The sequence below is a fragment of the Nicotiana attenuata genome, unplaced genomic scaffold (genome assembly GCF_001879085.1).
Source record: "Nicotiana attenuata strain UT unplaced genomic scaffold, NIATTr2, whole genome shotgun sequence".
NCBI classification, from domain to species: Eukaryota; Viridiplantae; Streptophyta; class Magnoliopsida; order Solanales; family Solanaceae; genus Nicotiana; species Nicotiana attenuata.
In genome coordinates, this window is record NW_017670711.1 from 48,215 (window position 1) to 69,161 (window position 20,947).

General features: G+C 40.7%; 2 protein-coding genes across 2 annotated transcripts; both read right to left on the bottom strand.

The window, feature by feature from the left end:
* Positions 1 to 3,692: 3,692 nt before the first annotated feature.
* On the bottom strand, positions 3,693 to 4,686 carry LOC109242541 (subtilisin-like protease SBT2.5). The gene is made up of 3 exons (XM_019409389.1): positions 4,545 to 4,686; positions 4,264 to 4,411; positions 3,693 to 4,001 (listed from the first exon to the last, which is right to left on the bottom strand). Exons 1-3 carry the CDS (start codon positions 4,619 to 4,621, stop codon positions 3,939 to 3,941), a joined length of 288 nt encoding a protein of 95 aa, XP_019264934.1. The 5' UTR covers positions 4,622 to 4,686; the 3' UTR covers positions 3,693 to 3,938.
* A 14,923-nt stretch (positions 4,687 to 19,609) lies between these two features.
* Positions 19,610 to 20,719, bottom strand: LOC109242537. Its single transcript, XM_019409386.1, has one exon. The coding sequence runs from the start codon at positions 20,717 to 20,719 to the stop codon at positions 19,610 to 19,612; it is 1,110 nt and encodes a 369-aa protein (XP_019264931.1).
* Between the last annotated feature and the right edge of the window lie 228 nt (positions 20,720 to 20,947).

A 20,947-nucleotide genomic window follows, 5' to 3' on the forward strand; every position in this document is an offset into this window, starting at 1 on the left:
TTCTTGATATGTTAAATTAATTCTCTCATAGCATTCCCCAGAGTTAAAATAATGTAAACTATTAACTTGACTTTTTCTGTCCTCAATCCGATAAATACAAGTCAATTGACCAAACTATATACTTTTAAAAACTCAGATTTCTGGTGAAATACCTTCATGTTATTCTTATTCCAAGATCTTTTTGTCTTAAAATATTTCACTTTCTTGGACAAAACTTTTCGGGCGAACTAACAACGTCCCAATCGCCCCAATTACTTCCACCTTCTCAGGCAAATTAACTGTATCGTGTTTGGGTTGACTTTTCAATTTTGACTCACTAATCAAGGCATTTTCCCAAGGTCAATTTGATTTTAGTTCCCTTATTAGCTTGCTTTTGTTTATTCCAGCTTTAAATATGGGCGACTATGTTACATTTGGTCGGACTTAGAAGGGTTGAACCAAACAAACTGAGTCATAATTCAGCATGGGGAGGTCGGTTTGAACTAAACAATGAGTCATACTCAATACGTCCAACTTAAAATTCATTTTTATTTATTTAATTATTTTATGTCCATTCAATAAGTAGCTCATTACAAAAATTGATCAATTCAATAAATATTACTCCTAATATTAGACAATTAGCTATTTGTAGCCAAAAAATGTCAATTTTTTTTGAGTGGGTGTTGTTAGAATCGATTGAGTATATCTTAAGGAGTTTGGATCTCAGTTTTGGGATGATTTGGCGGAGTTTTGAGGTGGTTTGAATTGAAAATTCGAAGTAGAAGATGAAACATGGAAAAAAAATATACTGTATCACATGTATATCCATGTATACATGTTTGTGTGATACATGTTTGATACATGTGTCGCAAATGAATTTTTGAACTCGATTTTAACTACGAATTTTGATACCAAATCCGTTCAAATTACCTCCAATCTTCCTCAAAATTTGTATATTGACTCATCTATATGTTTTCAATCATTTCAACCATATATTTTTTTTTTGTATTTCATCACCTTGTTTGCTACTTTATCCATAAAATTTTCTTTCCGTCTTGCATCTAATATTGTTGATCACGCTTAAAAATAAGAAAGGAGATCTTTTGCGTGTGACTCTCGGAGAGAAAGAACCTTATTTATTTGGGTTTTCAATTTTTATATGTGCTTGACTAGTTTTGGTAAGTCTATAATTAATGGTTAGAGGTTGGTAAGTTAAAACTTATTTGGAACATTTATGTAAGATTCCATTTATCTAACTATAGAATCAAACTGATAACATCAACAACAATATTAATAACATATCCAGTGTGATCCTACAAGTGGAATCTCGAAAAAGTAAAGTATACACAGACCTTATACCTACTTTTATGGGATAAAAATATTGTTTCCGATAGACCCTCGGTTCGGCAGAAAAAAAGGTAGCATGTGAAAGGGAGTATAGTACAAATGCACAAGGACGAAGTACCCCACAACAATAATGCCAGGGGTTAGCTAGTTGCACTTAAACGTTGTCGAAAAATAGAAGGATTGCAGGTAAAAATGTTGTACTCCAATATAACCTTAACTAGATAAAAATGCAGAGTACTGAGTATGCGGTTTCACATCAATTTTGAATTTCACTATTCATTTTTGCCCTTATGATTCCAACAATTGCAGAAATCTGACTTCCCATTATCTGTTCACCAAATTTGTTTGTGCATTTGTATGGACGACGACAGCACCAAGTGCTGCCTGACTGTTTATCTATTCACCAGGACCCCCACATGGTTATCTCCACACACAAAAAAAAAAGTCATAATAGACTACCAAAGGATGTGGTGCAGTGGATGAGACTGCTCTTCCCTTAACCAGAGGTCTCAAGTTCGAGCCCTGGATATGGAAAAAACCTTGGTAGGGAGCACTTTCCCCCCGAATGGGGCCCTACGCGGCGCGAATTCGGATATAGTCGGGCTCCAATACGGATAACGAATACCGGGTGGGAAACCAAAAAAAAAAGTCATAATAGAAATGAAGCCAGAATTTAAATTTTATGGGTTCTAAATCCTAAAACACGGCCTTAATTGTTAGGTTTTGAATTTAACTTTTATACATATTTGATAATTTTTAACACATGCAAAATTTGGACCAAAATTACTGTGTTTGTTGAACTCGCATAATATATACTACTTCGCCCCCTGAATCACAGTAGTTGATTGATCTCTTAAATTTTGTTTTCTTAATTATTGCGTAATGCGTTTGCTTCCTTTTTTTTTTCTTTTTCTCCTTTTATATTTTTGATTTACATATCCAAGTTGTAATAGAAAGTCAATTGGAATTTGGTTTCTTAATTATTGATTCATCATGCTCAATATAATATTGGCAGATTGCTAGTCGGAGACGTAGAGGTGTACAAAGGAAACCGACAAACCGCACCAACCCGATAATCCGAGTCAAACCGAAAAAAAATCCGACTATGGTTTGGTTTGATTTGGTTTGGTGTTGAAAAATAAAACCCGACCATAATTGGTTTGGGTTGGTTTTAACTAAAGAAAGTCAAACCAAAACCAAACCAACCTGACATTACATATATAGAAATTTCAGATATATTTAATATATAACGATACTTATTGTGATGTAATTTATAAATATTTCTTAAACTTTCTCATAATTTTATCTTTTAAGGTATTATTTCAAGGTTGGACTTACAACTTTTGAATATTCCAATAAGTTTTATAGCCATTAATATTAGTAAGTTAAATAATGCTAACAAAAGTCCAAACCAAAATCAAATCAAATTAACTAACAAAACATTCAATTCAATGCTACGAACAACAATGTATTGAATATCTTTTTTTTTTTTTTTGCAATAATTTAGATAAAAATGCATAACCTATTTTTATTTTTTATTTAGCGTTTAGTCATGTAATTAATACTCCCTTATTAGTCTACTTACTTTGGCATGACTTAGTTCTTTTAGATTATGTTTATTTTTATTACAGCTTTTTAATTAGCAATATTTATATTACATAATTTTATTGTTTTAATTGTTGAATATTCTAGGATAATGCCATGACACATCTCATATTTTGTATTATTTTCTTAGAAAATACCTTATATAGTTGTATCTTACTAGGATTAAAGAAATATTTTGAGCACAAGTTATATGTTTTGTGCTACGAAGATTTTGTCGGAAAAAAAAAACCAAAAACCCCCGAATAACCCGAAAACCCGAGAAACCGAGATTGAAAACCCCGAGTTTTATTGGTTTGGTTTGATCTTTAGATTTAATAACCCGACACAATTAGTTTGTTTGGTAATTGCAAAATCCGAACGAACCCGACCTATGTAGTACTCCCCTACGGAGACGTATAAGTATGTATATTAGTATGCCACCTTAAATTAAAATATATTTATTGTTATAAAGTATAAAGAATTGGAAGATTATTTTCAGATAATTTCATTAATCTTTCATTGGGCTAAGAATGCTCTATTTTCTAGGACCACCACGAATGTCACATGACTTAGATAAACATTTAATAAGTACATATATAATCTACATTGGATAGGAGTACTCAGTGGACATCCATTATTTTAGTTCAGTGTATTCATATGTAACATTTAGTTACTTTATTTTAAGATAAAATGTGGAAATTAAATATGCGAGGCTTTGGTTCGAGAGAGAAGATACATCCTTTACCAATAAAAAAGAACATACAGTTGAGGAGGGAGAGAGCTAGAAAACAGTACCATATGTTAGCTTAATTAATTAAGAACAAAGATGAGTTTACATATATATAGTTTAGCTCCAAAATATGAAGCATTAATACTAAAACAATTATTTCTTTCCCCACCAAACCCCACAATTTTCTTTTCTCATTTTTTTAATTTTTTCTTTTGGAGGGGGGGGGGGGGGGAGTTTTAGATTTCCATTAATTTTCTCCAAGAATTAATCATTGACAAGAAACAGTCATCGGCCGGCATTATGCAAGCTCTTGATTTTTCTCCACAACCCTCACTTCTTTTGCAGATCTAAGCACATTGGCCTGCAATCATGAAATACCATTAATGTTAACAATAAATTTAAAAAAAAATACTCAAAATTTATGTTGCTTCGACTCTCTAAAAAAGTTCCCGCACCCGCACCCGCACCCGTATCGGATAGAAAAAATACTATTTTTGAAAGATCTGACGACACGCATCCGGCAGTTACTTTTTTAAGTGTTGAAGAGTGCGAACAACATGACTCAAAATATATAAATATTATTTAGGAAAGAAGAAGAAGAAGAAAGCTAGTATTAAACAAACCTGATAATCAGTGATTTCAACAGCAAAACCATCAACAATAACCAAAGATAATCTCTTTTTATAGCTGCCTGGCTCAAAGGTATTTGCTAACAGCTCATCATGTTTCTTGCTTATGTACAGATCCAGCTCATAGCTTCCCTTCTTTTTTCTATCATTATATAAAACCAAGAATATAACTTCTGATTAATATTAAATTTAGAGGCGGATTCAAGATTTAAACCTAACAGGTTCAAGGTTTTGATTTCTTTGAAAAGAAGAAGAAGAAGAATAATAATACTGACCTTTTGGATAGAAGGCGTTCGTATTCAGGATCATAGTTCATGAAAACAAAGTAAAGCTCAGTCTCTCCACTTGCCATTATCTTCTGCCTTTAGTTTTTCTTTTTCTTCTTATATATTTCCGATGAAAATGTGCACGAGGAAATGAAGCTCAACAGGGTGCTATTTATACATAGAGAGTCAACAGACTTTATTTAAAAAAAAAAAAAAAATCTCAGTGCAGAAAGCATTTCGCATTCACACGTGGTCCACCGAAGGGTCACAACCCTAGGGTGTCATATAGACCGCCTACTCTAATGCAAGCATTAGTGTATGTTTACACAGCTCGAACCTATGATTTATAGGTCACACGGAGACAACTTTACCGTTGCTCCAAGGCTCCATTCTGCAACATAAATATATATAATAATTGTTGCAAGTAATAAAAGGGTTAAGTGATTTACAGAGAGAGAAAATAATTTGACTTACTGAGAAATACACTAAACCTCACAATGTTGGTATTTACTTGTTTTAGACTTTAGAGAGCCCGAAAAATTTTAATACCCCAAATACTAGAAAAATGATTCAAAATTTTAAGTCAGTCAGTGTGAAGTTGCTGCCCGTAGGATGCATGAAATTCGAACGATTGGACAAGCTTGATATACTGTCTTTCCTTTATCAGCAGGCGATATAGTCGTGTTGTAATTATTTCGCCAATACTGATCACTTTATTCGAATGCAATAGAATAGTAACAAGTAACAACTGCTTAATTGCTTGATATGATATTTTGATATTCTTGATTAACGGTCCTCCTTTTGTCACTATTTTTTAATTAAAAAAAATGCAGTTCCTACTATTAGTCGTCTACAGAGAGTAGAATTCAGTATGGTATAATTAGCAATGACAGTACAAGCTTTGTATAAATGTATGATTTTTTTAGAATAACTTTTAAATTTTACACACACACACACACATATATATATATATATATATATATATATATATATATATATATATGCCACTCTCAAATAGTGAAGTTTTTCAAGAAAAAAGATATTGAAGTTTTGTTTATCTCTTCACTAATCCTTCGTGTAAGCGCTAAAGATAATGTGAAATTAATGTAAATTATTGCAAAAGCATGCTTTAATTAAGGAGACACAATGAATCTAACCCGAAGCTTCTTGATTCCTTGGGTTCTGCTAAAAGAATCTTAAAATACTGCTAACCCACACGCTTTGGAAGAAAAAGTCAACACATTATATTTTTTTTAAAAAATTAAAGTAAACTACTGGCTACTGGGATCAGTCAAAATGTACGATTAGACTAAACAATTTACATGATTTAATCAAACAAATAATGATAGCTTGTTACTGTTAGTAATATAATATTCTAACTGCAGGCCTATTCACCTATATTTTCAGTTATTAAAAGGAAAAGGAGTGGTACAATGTGTAGTAATTGGTCCAAGTGTCATAGATACCGTGACTAAATGAGATTGATTGAATCATATCTTAATCGCGCTACACTTAGAGCTTGAAATGTGAACTGTATATTACTTGGAATATTGAGTTTAATTTAATGATACAAATTCAATTCTTGAAGAATAAGTAAATGTTATTAATGAATAACCACATCCAAACGAAGTCATTTTTGTGAGTTACGGTAGAAGCTATTGCTAATTACAATTCTTTCATGTGCCAAAGTAATTTGGTACCAAAATTCTTATGACAAAATTGCCCTTGAAGTTTTAAAAAAAAGTTAAAAGCAGCCTCAGATACAGCACGAAAAATAATAGTATGGTATAAGATTTAAAATTTTATTGCATGATAACATGTTCAAAACTCGATATCAATGTTTCAACATCAACAAATTAAATAAGTCCGACATCTTGAGAAGTGTTTTTCTTAAAAGTATTTATTATTATTATTATTATTATTATTATTATATGAGGAGGAGGAGGACCCTGTCTGGCATGAGAGTGAAGGGTAGTAATAAAAGCACACGTGTAAGATCTGACATGATTCAGTGACATTATAGAAATAAAGTGGTCCTCTTGACTCTGTAATTAGTGATAGAAAACTAGAAAGGAACCAACGAATCAAAGTGCAGAACCACACGTGAGGCTACTCCATATTTCATCAGTGTCTGTCCCTTCTAAGATCCCTTTATTATGGGGGAAAAATAAGACCTTCTTTACCACAACTTCTTTTTCACATTCAAATAGATCACAATAAGATATGTGGTATAACGATTATTCAAAATGGACGAAAATCGTAAAATATTATGTTCAATCAATTAAGATATTCCTAAATTGAATCAAATAGGACAACAATAACAATAACAATAACATACGCAGTGTAATCTCACAATGGGATCTACAAGGCTAGTGTATACACCATCTTACCCCTACTTTATGCAAGTAAAGAGGTTAATTCCGTTGGACCTGTTTTGCTCAAAAGTTATCGATATACTTTGCAAGCTTAAGAACAATCAAAAGTAGGAAAGGGTAAATCGTAATCAAATATAATAGACTTAGAGATGAAAAATGAAGTTGTTGTTGTAGATCTAATAGTGTAAAATGATAATATGAACTCAAGAGAAAGTATTCGTTAGAGATAGAGATAGAGAGAGAGTATGAGAAAATGAGAGAGTTGTATTCTTCCAAAGTCATCCCCCTTTACAATGTGAAGGTCTCCCTTATATAGTAGGAGACCTCCCTCGAAATAATCAAAAAGATACAAAAATAGGTAACGTTTTCCTAGTGAAGACACTGATTCTTAAACGATGTCGCTTTTGTCCCCACGTCCAAGTCGTACCCTTACGTTAGTTGACGTATACTCACTGGGCGTACCCATTGGCGTAGAGACGTTGACGGTCAAATTTGACCCTATACAGTTAGTCCCTCCGTTCGTTGGAGACGCATTCAGTAGGCGTCTTCAATGGGCGGAAATGCAAACCTCGTCTTAGGAGAATTTGACCTCGACCTGGGGCGGCAACGTGAATGAGGGGAAATGTATGACGTTGTTGAGCCACTGACGCGTGGCTTCCTTTTCGGAATGACGTCATCACCTGTATGCGTCACTATTATACTTACTCCCGAGGCGGTTCAAAGGATGATGTGACATTTTGGTTTCCCGCGCACGTTTTGAATCATGACTCTTCGATTTCTGCGCAACCTAACCCTATAAATGGGGGAGAGGTTCAATCCGATTCATCTTTCGAACCTTTGGAAAACATTTTCTGGTTTACTTCTTTGCCTTTCTTTCTTGTAACCGTTATTTCGTGTGAGACTCCTCCACTTCTTTGAAGTCATATTTCTCGTCGTTAGTGCCTTATTTCCCCAACAGAATCATCATGGTAAAACGTCGTCAAGGTGGTAAAAAGACCAAGGACACTGACCCATCTAGGGCGAGCCCTTCCTGGGAGCATAGTGATTTATTGCAATCTCATCTAGACAACCTTCGAGCGACACACAACATTCCGGACCATGTGGAAATGGCTCCGGCTGGGATGGACTATGCCAATGTGCACAGGCCTGGGTACTGCATATTTTACGAGTACCCATTTTTGATCGGTTATAGTCTCCCGATTTACCCTCTAGCAGAGGAGCTTTGTCGTTTTTTCAATGTGTGTCCGACTCAGCTTACTCCTTACACCTTGAAGGTGTGCAGGATTCTGACCACGTACGCAGCTAAGGCTGAGTGCGGCGTCTCAGTTCATCATCTTTTACAGTTATTCAGCCCTGGTTACCTGATGGGTACCATGTTGCAATTGAAAAGCCGTGGCACGAAAGGTTTGGTAGTTAAGTCTGACGACAAGGCCAACCGCCACTTCTGGCGTAGGTACTTCTACATCAGAACGGAGCACCTGGTGTCTAACCCTAAAGGATTCCCGGAAAGATGGAACCCAGAACCAGTACCTTTATTTGCAGAATTCATGACTGTTCGTGACCTTGACCATTCGGCCACTGTGATTTCTTTTTTTTTTGTAGCGAGGGCTTCTCCACCCCAGTTTATTGACAGTATTAAATCGTGGGTGGAAAGATTGATACCTTATGCGGAGGAATGCCGTACCTGGGCTGCATTTCTTCAACAGTACGGCCCGTCAGGTAATCTTCGGCCTTGGTTTGGAAGCTCCCTTAGGTTTTGTTACCTGACTTACTCGTGTTGACAGGGAGAAGAGCAGCAGGAGGTTGCGCCTATGGCGGCGTCCGCAAGTGAAACGACTCCTTCAGTGCCGTCCCCGCGGTCTATGGAGGAGACTTCTGAAGGTGAGGAGTCGCCAGAGAGAAAGAGACGGCGGTTGATAACGGGCAAGGGGATAGCGATCCAACCGCCGAATTATGATCCCAGGAGGGTATAACCTGTTACAACACAGCGAGCAGGCCGCAAGGATATGACCTAGACTCTCATTTTGGAGGTGGAGAGGAGGCGGCGGGCGCAAAAGAAGCATGCACCAAGGCCTGATGAGGGTGGGTATACGCCTCTGGCAACGGCGCGTAGCCCGCGTCGCCCGCGAAACCTGTGGTTATAGTTCTGACTCCCCAGACCAGGCGGGCTATAACTCCGAAGACGTTAACCGTCTAGAATCCGGCTCTTGGATCTCTGCAACTTATCAACCCGGGAGCGGCGATGAACAAGGTGGCGTTCAGGCGGGGGACGACGGTTGAAGCGGCGAAGCCTCTTAGGACTTGTATATATTTTGTTTTGTTGTATTTTGGAATGTAAATGGGACCTTTTGAAAGGTCAGGTGTACATGCATTTTTTGAATGATAATGAAAGTCGTACTTTTGCTGTCATTCTTTTCCTTTTGTATCTTTTATTTTTGGTACCTCGTCTCCGCAGAGCGGGTGCTCACTTACTTCTAGGATTTTCAGTGTGTTTCTCGAACGTTGTCTGTGTTATCCGCCGATAGGATGCGGCTTCGACGCTAGATAGTGGTGGCTTTAGATAATAATGGCATCACTTCAATTGTTATTTGAGTACCTTTCATCGTAGTCGAACAGGATTGGCGACTGTTGGCGACGATGGCCTTAGCCATAATACTGTCGATGGCCTTAGCCATGTACGTAACTTCGACTGTCGTTGAATTACTTGTTTGTAGTGGTCGAGCTGGGTCGATTTATTGACGACAATGGCATTAGCCATAATACTGTCGATGGCCTTAGCCGTGTACGTAACTTCGACTGTCGTCAAATTACTTGCTTGTCGTAGTCGAGCTGGGTCGACTTATTGACGACGATGGCCTGAACCATAATACTGTCGATGGCCTTAGCCATGTACGTAACTTCGATTGTCGTCGAATTACTTGCTTGTCGTAGTCGAGATGGGTCGACTTATTGACGATGGTGGCCTGAGCCATAATACTGTCAATGGCCTTAGCCATGTACATAACTTCGATTGTCTTTGAATTACTAGTTTGTCGTAGTCGGGCTGGGTCGACTTATCGACGACGATGGCCTTAGCCGTTCATACATTGGAGATGGCCTTAGCCGTTCATACATTGGAGATGGCCTTAGCCGTTCATACATTGGAGATGGCCTTAGCCGTTCATACATTGGAGATAGCCTTAGCCGTTCATACATCGGAGATGGCCTTAGCCGTTCATACATCGGAGATGGCCTTAGTCGTTCATTCATTGGAGATGGCCTTAGCCGTTCATACATTGGAGATGGCCTTAGCCGTTTATACATTGGAGATCATGCTAGTCCAGTCCTTTTGTCATGTCAGTCAGGAGAGCGTATGGAGTGACTGGTATGATAAACTTGTTCCGCAAATATCTCCAGGTGTCCCCTCTGTCGCCTCGTTAAAAACCTCCTCGAGAAAACCCAATTGGGACAAAACTCGGGTAAGGGAAAAAGAGTGCGACTCGGGAGACGCCTTTCAGAAATGAAAATACTTGAGGTGGGCGACGTTCCAATTGTTTTGGAGCGTTTTTCCTTCCATTGTTTCTAATTGAAATGCTCCTTTACTTGCTGCTGCTGTGATTTTGTAGGGTCCGTCCCAATTGGTGCCCAGTTTTCCTTCGCTTGGGTCTTTTGATGCCAACGTTTTGGCTTTGAGGACGTAGTCTCCCACTTTTAGTGGTCTTATTTTGGCTCTCTTGTTGTAGTATCTTTCGACTTGTTGTTTCTGAGCCACCATTCTTATGTGGGCCATTTCTCTTCTTTCCTCGGCCTCATCGAGGTCTTGAAGTCTGTTTATGTCATTCTCTGCTCCGCTGGTATGTGAATACCTCAAGCTTGGTTCGCCGACTTCGACTGGTATGACCGCGTCGGTTCCGTAGACCAGTAAGTATGGTGTTTCTCCTGTGGAGGATTTGGGTGTGGTCCGGTGTGCCCACAACACTTCCGGTAGTAGCTCGGGCCATAGCCCTTTAGCTTCCTCAAATTTCTTCTTCAGTATGTTCAGTATTGTTTTATTGGAAGACTCTGCTTGGCCGTTGGCGGCAGGGTGATATGGCGTGGAGAGTATTCGCTTAATATGCCATTTGTCGAAGAACTCTGTCGTCTTTTGGCCGATAAACTGTCGTTTGTTGTCGCAGCTGATTTCCTTGGGGATGCCGAAATGGCAGATGATATTCTTCCATATGAAGGCGATGACTTCCTGTTCGCGTATTTGGGCGTACGCACCTGCTTCCACCCACTTGGAAAAATAGTCAGTTAAAACTAATAGGAATCGTACCTTTCCTCGTCCCGCTGGTAGGGGACCGACTATGTCCATTCCCCATTTGATGAAAGGCCATGGGGAAGTGATTGAGTGAAGTGGTTCTCCTGGTTGGTGTATCATGGGGGCATACTTTTGGCATTGTTCGCATCGGCGAACATATTCCGCTGCGTCTTTCTTCATAGTGGTCCAATAATAGCCGGACCGTATTATGCAGCGCACGAGGGCGCGGTTACCTGTGTGGGCACCGCAATGACCTTCTTATACCTCTTCGAGCATTGTTTGGTGTGGCCCTAAGCACTTGGCTAGGGGTCCGCCAAACGTCCTTTTGTAGAGCTCGTGGTTTATCAGGCAATACCGGGCGGCCTGTACGCGGAGCTTCTTGGCTTCTTTTTTGTCGAGTGGGAGTGTTCCATCCTGCAGATAGGATACAAATTGGTTGCGCCAGTCCCAAGTCAAATTTAAAGAGAGTACCTCAGGGTGATCGATGGCTGAATGGAGGAGGGTGACCATACTTTCTTTGTTGAAGTTTTTAGTGGCTGCGGCCAATTTTGCTAGACCGTCTGCTTCAACGTTTCGTGCCCTCGGAACTTGTTCGAAGCGGCACTCGTCGAACTCAGTCATTAATCTGTGGATTTCTGACTGGTATTTTTGCAATCTCTGCTCCTTGATTTGGTAAGTCCCAGTGACCTGGTTCACCACGAGTTGGGAGTCGCAATGGAGAATGAGTCGTCGAGCTCCATACTTGATGGCTAGTTTAATACCTGCAATAACAGCCTCGTACTCGGCCTCGTTGTTAGTCATCTCGGGGCATCGTATGGACTGGTAAATTATTTCACCGTGGGGACCTCGCGAACGAGTCCCAGTCCCGATCCCGAGGCATTAGCGGCGGCATCAGTGTAAAGAGTCCATAGGTCGGTGTTGGAGGGGGCACGACGTGCCTCTAGTTCTGCCTTTGGTAATATCTCTGCGCTGAAGTCGGCAAGTACTTGCGACTTGATGGCGTTTCTTGGGTGATATGAGATATCGTGCTCGCTGAGCTCTATGGCCCATCTGGTGAGCCTGCCTAATAACTCAGGCTTATGTAGGATGCTTCTCAAGGGGAAGGTCGTCACTACTTTATGGGGTGGCACTGAAAATAGGGTCAGAGCTTCCGTGAAGCTACGACCAATGCCAAAGCTAATTTTTCAAGGTGCGGATACCGTGTTTCGGCGTCCACTAAGGTTTTGCTAATATAGTAAATAGGAGATTGCGTACCTTCGTTTTCACGAACCAAGACTGCGCTGACAGCGACCTCGGATACGGCCAAATATACCTGCAGGGGCTCGCCTGGACTTGCTTTGGCCAGCAGTGGTGGCGAAGATAGGTATGCTTTCGATTTTCTCAAGGCTTGGACGCATTCCTCATTCCACTGTAACCCATTGTCCTTTCTCAGCACATTCAAAAATTTATGGCACCTGTCGGAAGATCGTGAGATGAACCTGGATAGGGCGGTTATTCGCCCCGTCAGCTTTTGCACCTGTTTTTTGCTGTTCAACATCTCAGGTATTGCGTCTATCGCCTTGATCTGATCTGGGTTGACCTCGATGCCTCGTTGTGATACGAGAAATCCTAAGAATTTTCCTGAGGTCACGTCGAAGGCGCATTTCTCGGGGTTCAGTTTCATCCCGTACCTTCTCAATATCCCGAAGGCTTCTTTCAGATGGTCGATGTGGTCCTCTTTTCTTGTCGACTTCACCAGCATATTGTCGATATAGACTTCCATAGTCTTACCAAGCTGCTCTTTGAACATTTTGGTGACCAGTCTTTGGTACGTAGCCCCTGCATTTTTGAGCCCAAAGGGCATTACCTTGTAGCAGTAAGTCCCTTGGTGGGTGATGAAAGTCGTCTTCTCCTGGTCCTCCTCGGCCATCATGATTTGATTGTAGCCAGAGTAGGCATCTAAGAAGCTCAGCCGTTCATGTCCTGCGGTGGCGTCAATCAATTGGTCGATGTGGGGTAGTGGGAATGAATCCTTTGGGCATGCTTTGTTCAGATTGGTGAAATCCACACACATTCTCCACTTCCCATTTTTCTTTTTGACCATGACGACATTGGCGACCCACTGGGGGTACATCGATTCTCTGATGGAGCCGTTGGCCAGTAACTTGTCTACTTCCTCACTGACCGGTTCATTGATAGCGGCGTTGAATTTCCTTCTCATCTGTCGCACGGGCGGATGTAATGGATCGACATTCAGCTTGTGGGTGGCGATGTCTCGCGGGATTCCCGGCATATCTGAATGGGAAAAAGCGAACAAATCTGCATGGTTAGTTAGGAATTCATGATACTTACTTGGGTTGGCGAGGCCGTGCCCGATGTAGGCTTTCTTTGTAAGGTCGGTGTCGTCCAATTGGACTGGGTCGAGATCTTCGACCGTTGCTTTACAGGCCTCCACGACGTCGGGGTCTCTAATGGCGTTCGTTGTCGGGTTGACCTTAGTCCCCGACATAGCTAATTGCTATGCCTCCGCGCTCGCCCCCTTTAGCTGTTGGGTGTGGGCGCAATCTTGAGCTATTTTGTAGCATTCTGTGCGGTGCGCGGCTCGCCTCGAATGCTGAATACTCCCCATGGGGTAGGGAACTTGATCACTTGGTAAAGGCTTGAAGGGACCGCTCGCATAGCGTGTATCCACGGGCGCCCTATGATGACGTTGTACGCCGTTTCCTGGTTCATCACGTGGAAAGTTGTTTCCAGCGTGACTCCTCCTGCTAAAACGGGCAGTGATATTTCTTCGGATGTCTGTTCTACTGCATTGTTAAAACCAGTTAGTGTTATGCAACGCGGTATTACCTTATCCTCGAGTCCCATTTGTATGAGGACCCTCGGGTGGATAATACAGGCGTTGCTTCCGTCGTCAATCATGATTCTTTTAACATCTGTATCAGCGATACGTATAGTGATAACTAAAGCATCGTAATGAGTGAAAGACAAACCGTCGGCATCAGACTTATCGAAGGTGATACTATCTTCGAAGTCGTCATACCGTTCATGGGCGATGGTCCGCTTTAGTTTGTGCGTGGTGGCGAACTTGACATGATTGATCGCTAAGTCATCGCCGCCTCCGACGATCATATTTATCGTGCGTGCTGGGGAGGGCAGCTTTGGCGGCCCGTGGGGTTGTTCCCGTCCGCGTCCCAAGTTGATTTTCCCTTTGTCACTGAGTAATTCCTTCAGGTATCCCTGGTTCAGCATCCTGACCACCTCGTGCAGTAGGCCTATGCAGTCTTCGGTTTTGTGTCCCCGTTCCTGATGGAACTCACATAGGACGTTTGATTTCCTCGTGGCAGGGTCTGATTTCATCTTCTGCGGCCACTGCACTTTGGTGCCCAGCTTCTCCAGTGCGTACACTATTTCTGAAGGAGACATACAAAAGTTATGGGCGGATAATAAAGGAGGCGTACCTCTTTTGTTTCAGAGTGGGGCGACGTGTCGCTGTAGCGCGTCCGTATGCCTTGGTGGTGGATGGGAGGATCTGGTGTATGGCTGGTGTCGTCTTTGTTGGAGCGTAGGAGTTGTTCTCGCCGTCCTTCATTGCGTCGATCCCTCCTTATTTCTGAGTGTATCGTTGTTAGCCGTTGGGTCGACCCATTAAGATCATCCTCGTCCGCTCGTACCTCAGCGCAATAGGCGTTGTGGATTTCCTCCCATGTGGTAGGGGGATATTTCATAAGGCGGCTTAGTAGCTTCTTGGTTGCCCTCGAACCATCCCTTTGTTTGCCCTTTACAGCAGTGACATAATGGATCAGATGATCCTCGGGATCTGTGATTCCGTCATATACCCTCAAGTAGGGTGGCATCTTGAAGGTTTTTGGGATAGGGTGAGGGGCAGCTTCTTCAGTGTATGGTTGTTCAACGAACCTCCCCACGTCGCGTTTTGGTAGCAACTTGGGAGCTCCGGGGATCTTGTCTACCCTCTCCTGATGTTCTTTCAGCGGAGTGCCTTTTCTCCATTTCTTCGATGGGTTTGTTATTTTCTCGTGCAGCTTCAGGTTCACCCACGGCAGCAGTGGTACCTACCGTTGGTATACACCTGACATTACTTTGCGGTGACTTCTCAACCAAGCCACTTAGAGTGCTTGTTAGCCATTCTCCCAGTAGCTTCTTGACCACCGGGGGTGCTTCCTTAGCCGCAGATGTGGAAGCTCCCAGATATTCGGATGGGGAAGATGAGATCTATGCACCTGACGTGATGCTAGGGGTTGCATTAAAAATGCCCTCGTCACCGGCCTCGTTGAGAGGATCAAGGAGATTGGCTGTAACACCCACTATCGCTTTCATTCTGGTGTTATTTTCAGCCATCTTTTGTAGAGAATGGTAGTTGGTTGCTCTCTAGGTGGATACTATGATTTTTATTCTCGAAATCCCCACAGACGGCGCCAAATTGTTTTGCTCAAAAGTTATCGATATACTTTGCAAGCTTAAGAACAATCAAAAGTAGGAAAGGGTAAATCGTAATCAAATATAATAGACCTAGAGATGAAAAATGAAGTTGTTGTTGTAGATCTAATAGTGTAAAATGATAATATGAACTCAAGAGAAAGTATTCGTTAGAGATAGAGATAGAGAGAGAGTAGGAGAAAATGAGTGAGTTGTATTCTTCCAGAATCATCCCCCTTTACAATGTGAAGGTCTCCCTTATATAGTAGGAGACCTCCCTCGAAATAATCAAAAAGATACAAAAATAGGTAACGTTTTCCTAGTGAAGACACTGAGTCTTAAACGATGTCGCTTTTGTCCCCACGTCCAAGTCGTACCCTTACGTTAGTTGACGTATACTCACTGGGCGTACCCATTGGCGTAGAGACGTTGACGGTCAAATTTGACCCCATACAGGACCCTCGGCTCAAAGCAAGTATGCATGATCGCAATATAATATAGAAAGAAATGCAATAGTATAAAAGTCAAAGAAAAAGTAACATCAACACTATGAATCGAACGGGACTGTTATTTATAAAGAGAGAAGGAAATAGCTATTAAATCATTATTGGTTACGAAGCTCCTTGATATATAAGGCACATATATTAATTTCATATTATGTTGATACAGAAAACATCAGCTCAATCAAAAGGATCGTCAATGGAGATTAGGGATTCTAGATCCTTCTTATCAGAGAGAAAGATACGAACGAGGCAGTGAGAGATGGAAAACGGTCGGCCAACCCAATACAGTTGGGCCTTTGACTATTTATACTTCACTTAGACCCGGTCCATAATTTTTACAAAACTAGCACAATGCATTGAACTAAGCTATTACATCTGACTACTTCTAATACAATACAAGAATGGCTATCTCTATAAAATTGTCTATTTACCAAATAAATAAAGAATGGGCCAACTTAAGTGTGTGGCTTTGGAGGCCCAACACCCCCCTTCAAGTTGGAGGGGGAAACCACCTTCAACTTGCCTAGAAAGGTATGATGGGGGACCCCAGGCAGTGGTTTAGTGAAGACATCGGCTATTTGATTGGAGGTAGGAACATGGGACAATTGGAGGAACCCCTCAGCCAATTTATTTCTGATGAAGTGACAATCCACTTCGATATGTTTTGTACGCTCATGGAACACCGGGTTCTTCGCAATATGAAGAGCTGCCATGTTATCACATAGGACGGAAACAGGAAAAAAAATAGGGACTGCCAGATCATGTAACAAGTGGGACAAACAAACTAATTCAGCCACCACATGCCGGACAACTCGATACTTAGCTTCAGCGGATGAGAGAGAAACCACATGCTGCTTTTTGGATTTCCAGGCAACAAGACTGTCGCCCAAGAATATACAATAGCCTGAGACAGATTTGTGAGTGTCGGGGCAAGCAGCCCAATCACTATCAGTATAAGCCTTCACAGAGAAATCATGATTGTTAGAGTAAAATAAACCAAAATCAAGTGTGCCTTTAAGATAGCGGAGCAAGTGGAGGGCAGCAACCATATGAGGTATCCTGGGAGTGTGCAATAATTGGCTCAAATGTTGAACCCCAAAGCATATGTCAGGTCGAGTGTGAGTTAAAAAAGCAGCTTGCCAATGAGTCTCCTGTACTTCTCAGGAGATGACAAAACCTCACCTTCAGCAGCCTTGAACTTTGGGGTGAGTTCTAGAGGACTAGCAAAAAAAGTGACCCCCAAACAATCAAACTCTTTTAGCATATCAGAAACAAATTTCTTTTGATTTAAAAGAACACCATCAGGGAAAACAGTAACCTCAATGCCTAGGAAATAGTGTAGGAAACCCAAGTCTTTAATTTTAAACTCATCATCCAAAAACTGCTTCAAAGCTGAAATTTCAACCAAATCATCACCCGTGAGGATGATATCATCAACATAGACTACTAATATCACCAAATGACCTGGAGATCCTTTGATGAAAAGAGAATAGTCATTGAGGGAATGATGATACCCTCTAGAATAAAGAGCCTCGGATAACTTGGCATACCATTGTCTAGAGGCTTGACGCAACCCGTAGAGTAATTTTTTCAGCTTACAAGCCAAAGGGACAGAAGAAGGAGAAGCAACAGAGAGACCTGGGGGTAATTTCATATAAACATCTTCATCTAAGTCACCATAAAGAAAAGCATTATTGACATCAAGTTGAAACAAAGACTAATTCTTTTTAACAGCAACATCAATCAAGCACTTAACAGTTAGACATTTTCACAATAGGAGAGAAAGTCTCATTGAAATCCACCCCCTCAATCTATGTGTCCCCCCTAATGACAAGCCTAGCCTTGTATCTTTCAATCTCACCGTTAGCTTTGTATTTGATCTTATAGACCCATTTGCAACCAATTGGCTTCTTGCCCGGAGGAAGCTCAACAATATCCCAAGTGTGATTTGCTTCCAAAGCCTCAAACTCTTTCCTCATGGCATCTTGCCAAGCTGGGATAGGAGCTGCCTGGGAATATGTATATGGTTCAAATTCTATTAGCTTAGAAGAGGAGAAAGAAAGGGAATTGGGCAGCTTGTAGATGTAATCATTTAAATAAGAAGGAGGATTATAAGGTCTATCAGATTTTCTAAGAGAAATAGAGGATGGTGCAGGAATAACAGCATCAGGATTGAAAGAAGGAGAAGCAGGGGCAGAATCAGGGACAACAACTGAAGGAGAAACTGCAGCATCTATGTCAGGAGGAGAAGAGGTGCTGGGAGGCTTTTTGCCAAATAAAAACTCATAAGGAGATTTATTTTGAAGCAAGCTAGAGGGAAGTTTATTTATAATATAGGTGGCTGTGAGGAGACAGTCTCCCCAGAATCTAATGGGAACTTGGGACTGAAAAAGTAAGGCTCCAGAAGCTTCAAGAAGAGTTCTATGCTTCCTCTCAACCACACCATTTTGTTGAGGTGTGTGAGGGCAGCTTGTTTGATGAATTATACCATGTTCAGAAAAGAAGGAAATAGCAGCATGACTAGCTGCTAACTCTAAAGCATTGTCAGACCTTATACACTGAATAGTCATATGAAATTGTGTCTTTACAAGTGCAACAAAGGCCTTAAGAAGAGGGAAAGCATTACTCTTGGAGCCCATTAAGTGAGTCCAAGTGCTTCTAGTGAAATCATCAACAATAGTAAGAAAGTATTTAGAACCTGAGTAAGTAGGTGTGTGATATGGTCCCCAAGTGTCAACATTGATAAGTTGGAAAGGCTTAGAGCTATGAATTGAGCTATCGGGGAAAGGCAATCTAGTTTGCCTAGCCATTGGACAAACATGACATGTAAAAGACTGTGTGGAAGAAATATCAGAAGACACTTAGGAAATACTTTTCATTCTAAAAAAAGGAACATGAGCAAGTCTACTATGCCAAAACAATATCCATCATTTTATTCATAGCAGCTTTATTACAGGTGGAAGAAATAGTATTTACAATAGAAGAAATAGGAACAGGATCACAAACAGATGGTAAGCTGCAAGAATTTGACAGAGCAGCTTGATGCTGAGAAGGCTTCTCCCATACAAACTTGTATAACCCACAATCCAGTTTACCAAGATCCAGAGACTTCTTCAGAGAAGGGACCTGTATGAGACAAGAAAGTCTGGTAAACTTAACTATGCGATCAAACTGGTCTGTGAGTTTATGTACAGAAATAAGATTGTGTTTAAAGGAAGGTAGATAGACAACATTTGTAAGAATAATGGAATCAGTTAAGGAAAAGGAACCTGTACAAGTGACTTTAACTTTGTACCCATTTGGTAGGGAAACAAGGAAAGGAATAGGTAAAGGTGTGATATTAATAAGGTAATCTTTGTTAGAGGTCATGTGATCTGATGCACCAGAGTCAACTATCCAAGTTAAAGAATCAGATTGACTAAGTAGAGTAGAATTAAAACTATATACTACATTCTTAGGCAGTAAAGTACCAGCAAAGTTGGCAGAGCTCATAATGTTGAGTTAAGGTCCAGAATCAGAGATATGAGATTGCTGTAGCAGTGAAATCAGCTGAGAATACTGCTGCTTTGTCAAACCAGGTACCCAAGAACTATGTTCATTTGAACCAACAGCAGGAACAAGGGCTTGGTTGGGAGAAGAACATTCAGAAGTAGAAAAATCAGAGTCCATAACCACATTGGCAGCTACTTTCTTGCCTTTAGCGAACTTGAAATTTGGAGGGAACCCATGAAGCTTGAAACACTTATCAATGGAATGTCCTGATTTCTTACAATACTTACAAAAGAGGTTAGACTTGGATTGGTCAAAACTGACTCTTTGATTAAATTGTCTCTGATATCCCTGAACATTAATTTGTGGTTGAAAAGGTTTGTTGTTGGGAGGATTGACATTGAAAGATGCTGATTCAGTAGCAGATTGTGTGGCAGGATTGACTTGTCTTTGTTTTTCATCTTGCAGGAGGATGTTATAGACATTGTCAAGAGATGGCAAAGGTTGCATCATTATCATATTGCTTCTGACACCCACATATACCTCATTCAATCCCATGAGGAATTGATGAACTTTATCCTCCTCTTTCTCCTTCTGAAGACCTTCTTTAGCAGCACATATGCAAGTATTTGCATGACTACTGCACATTACCCCCAACTCATCCCATATTCTTTTAAGTTTGGTGAAATAGGAAGCAATATCAAGGGATCCTTGATAAGTAGATGCTAATTCCCCTTTTAATTCAAATACTTTGGTCCCATTTATAGTTCCATATCTATTATTTAATTGTTTCCAAATGCTTTCAGCTGTTTCAGAGTATTGAACACTTTCAGCTATTTCTGAAGACAACGAGCTAGTTATCCATGATATAACCATGTTGTTACAACAATCCCATTGCTTATAATCAGGGGAAGTCGCAGTAGGTTTGGGACATGAACCATCAATATAAGCTATCTTATTCCTAGCGGACAGAGAAACTATCATGCTACACTTCCATCCCCCAAAACCATTCCCCGAGAAATGTACAGGAACAAGTGATACTCCGGGAACATCAGAAGATTGGAGATACAAGGGGGATGAAGGCTCAGGAGTATATGCAGAAGATGTACTAGAACCAGTCATGATAGCAATTAGGAAGTATCAATCGACAACTCACGGCAACAAGTCACAAATGATAACACCAAATACCACAAAGCAAGCAATCAGATAAGAGAAGAGAATACCAGCCTTCTTCGCAACCTGAAGAAGTAAGGCTTGGAAGACGAACAAAACTCTGATGAGTTCACCGAGCAAACCCTAATCTGACAAAATCTGGAACCTTCGAGTAGCCAAAATTCAATCAGAAAATGG

Coding starts and splice junctions, on each gene's coding strand:
- LOC109242541 (XM_019409389.1), bottom strand. CDS start 4,621: ATGGCAAGTGGAGAGACTGAGCTTTACTTTGTTTTCATGAACTATGAT. Junction 4,412..4,544: donor GAACGCCTTCTATCCAAAAG/GTCAGTATTATT, acceptor ATATAATGATAG/AAAAAAGAAGGGAAGCTATG. Junction 4,002..4,263: donor TTGAAATCACTGATTATCAG/GTTTGTTTAATA, acceptor TCATGATTGCAG/GCCAATGTGCTTAGATCTGC.
- LOC109242537 (XM_019409386.1), bottom strand. CDS start 20,719: ATGACTGGTTCTAGTACATCTTCTGCATATACTCCTGAGCCTTCATCC.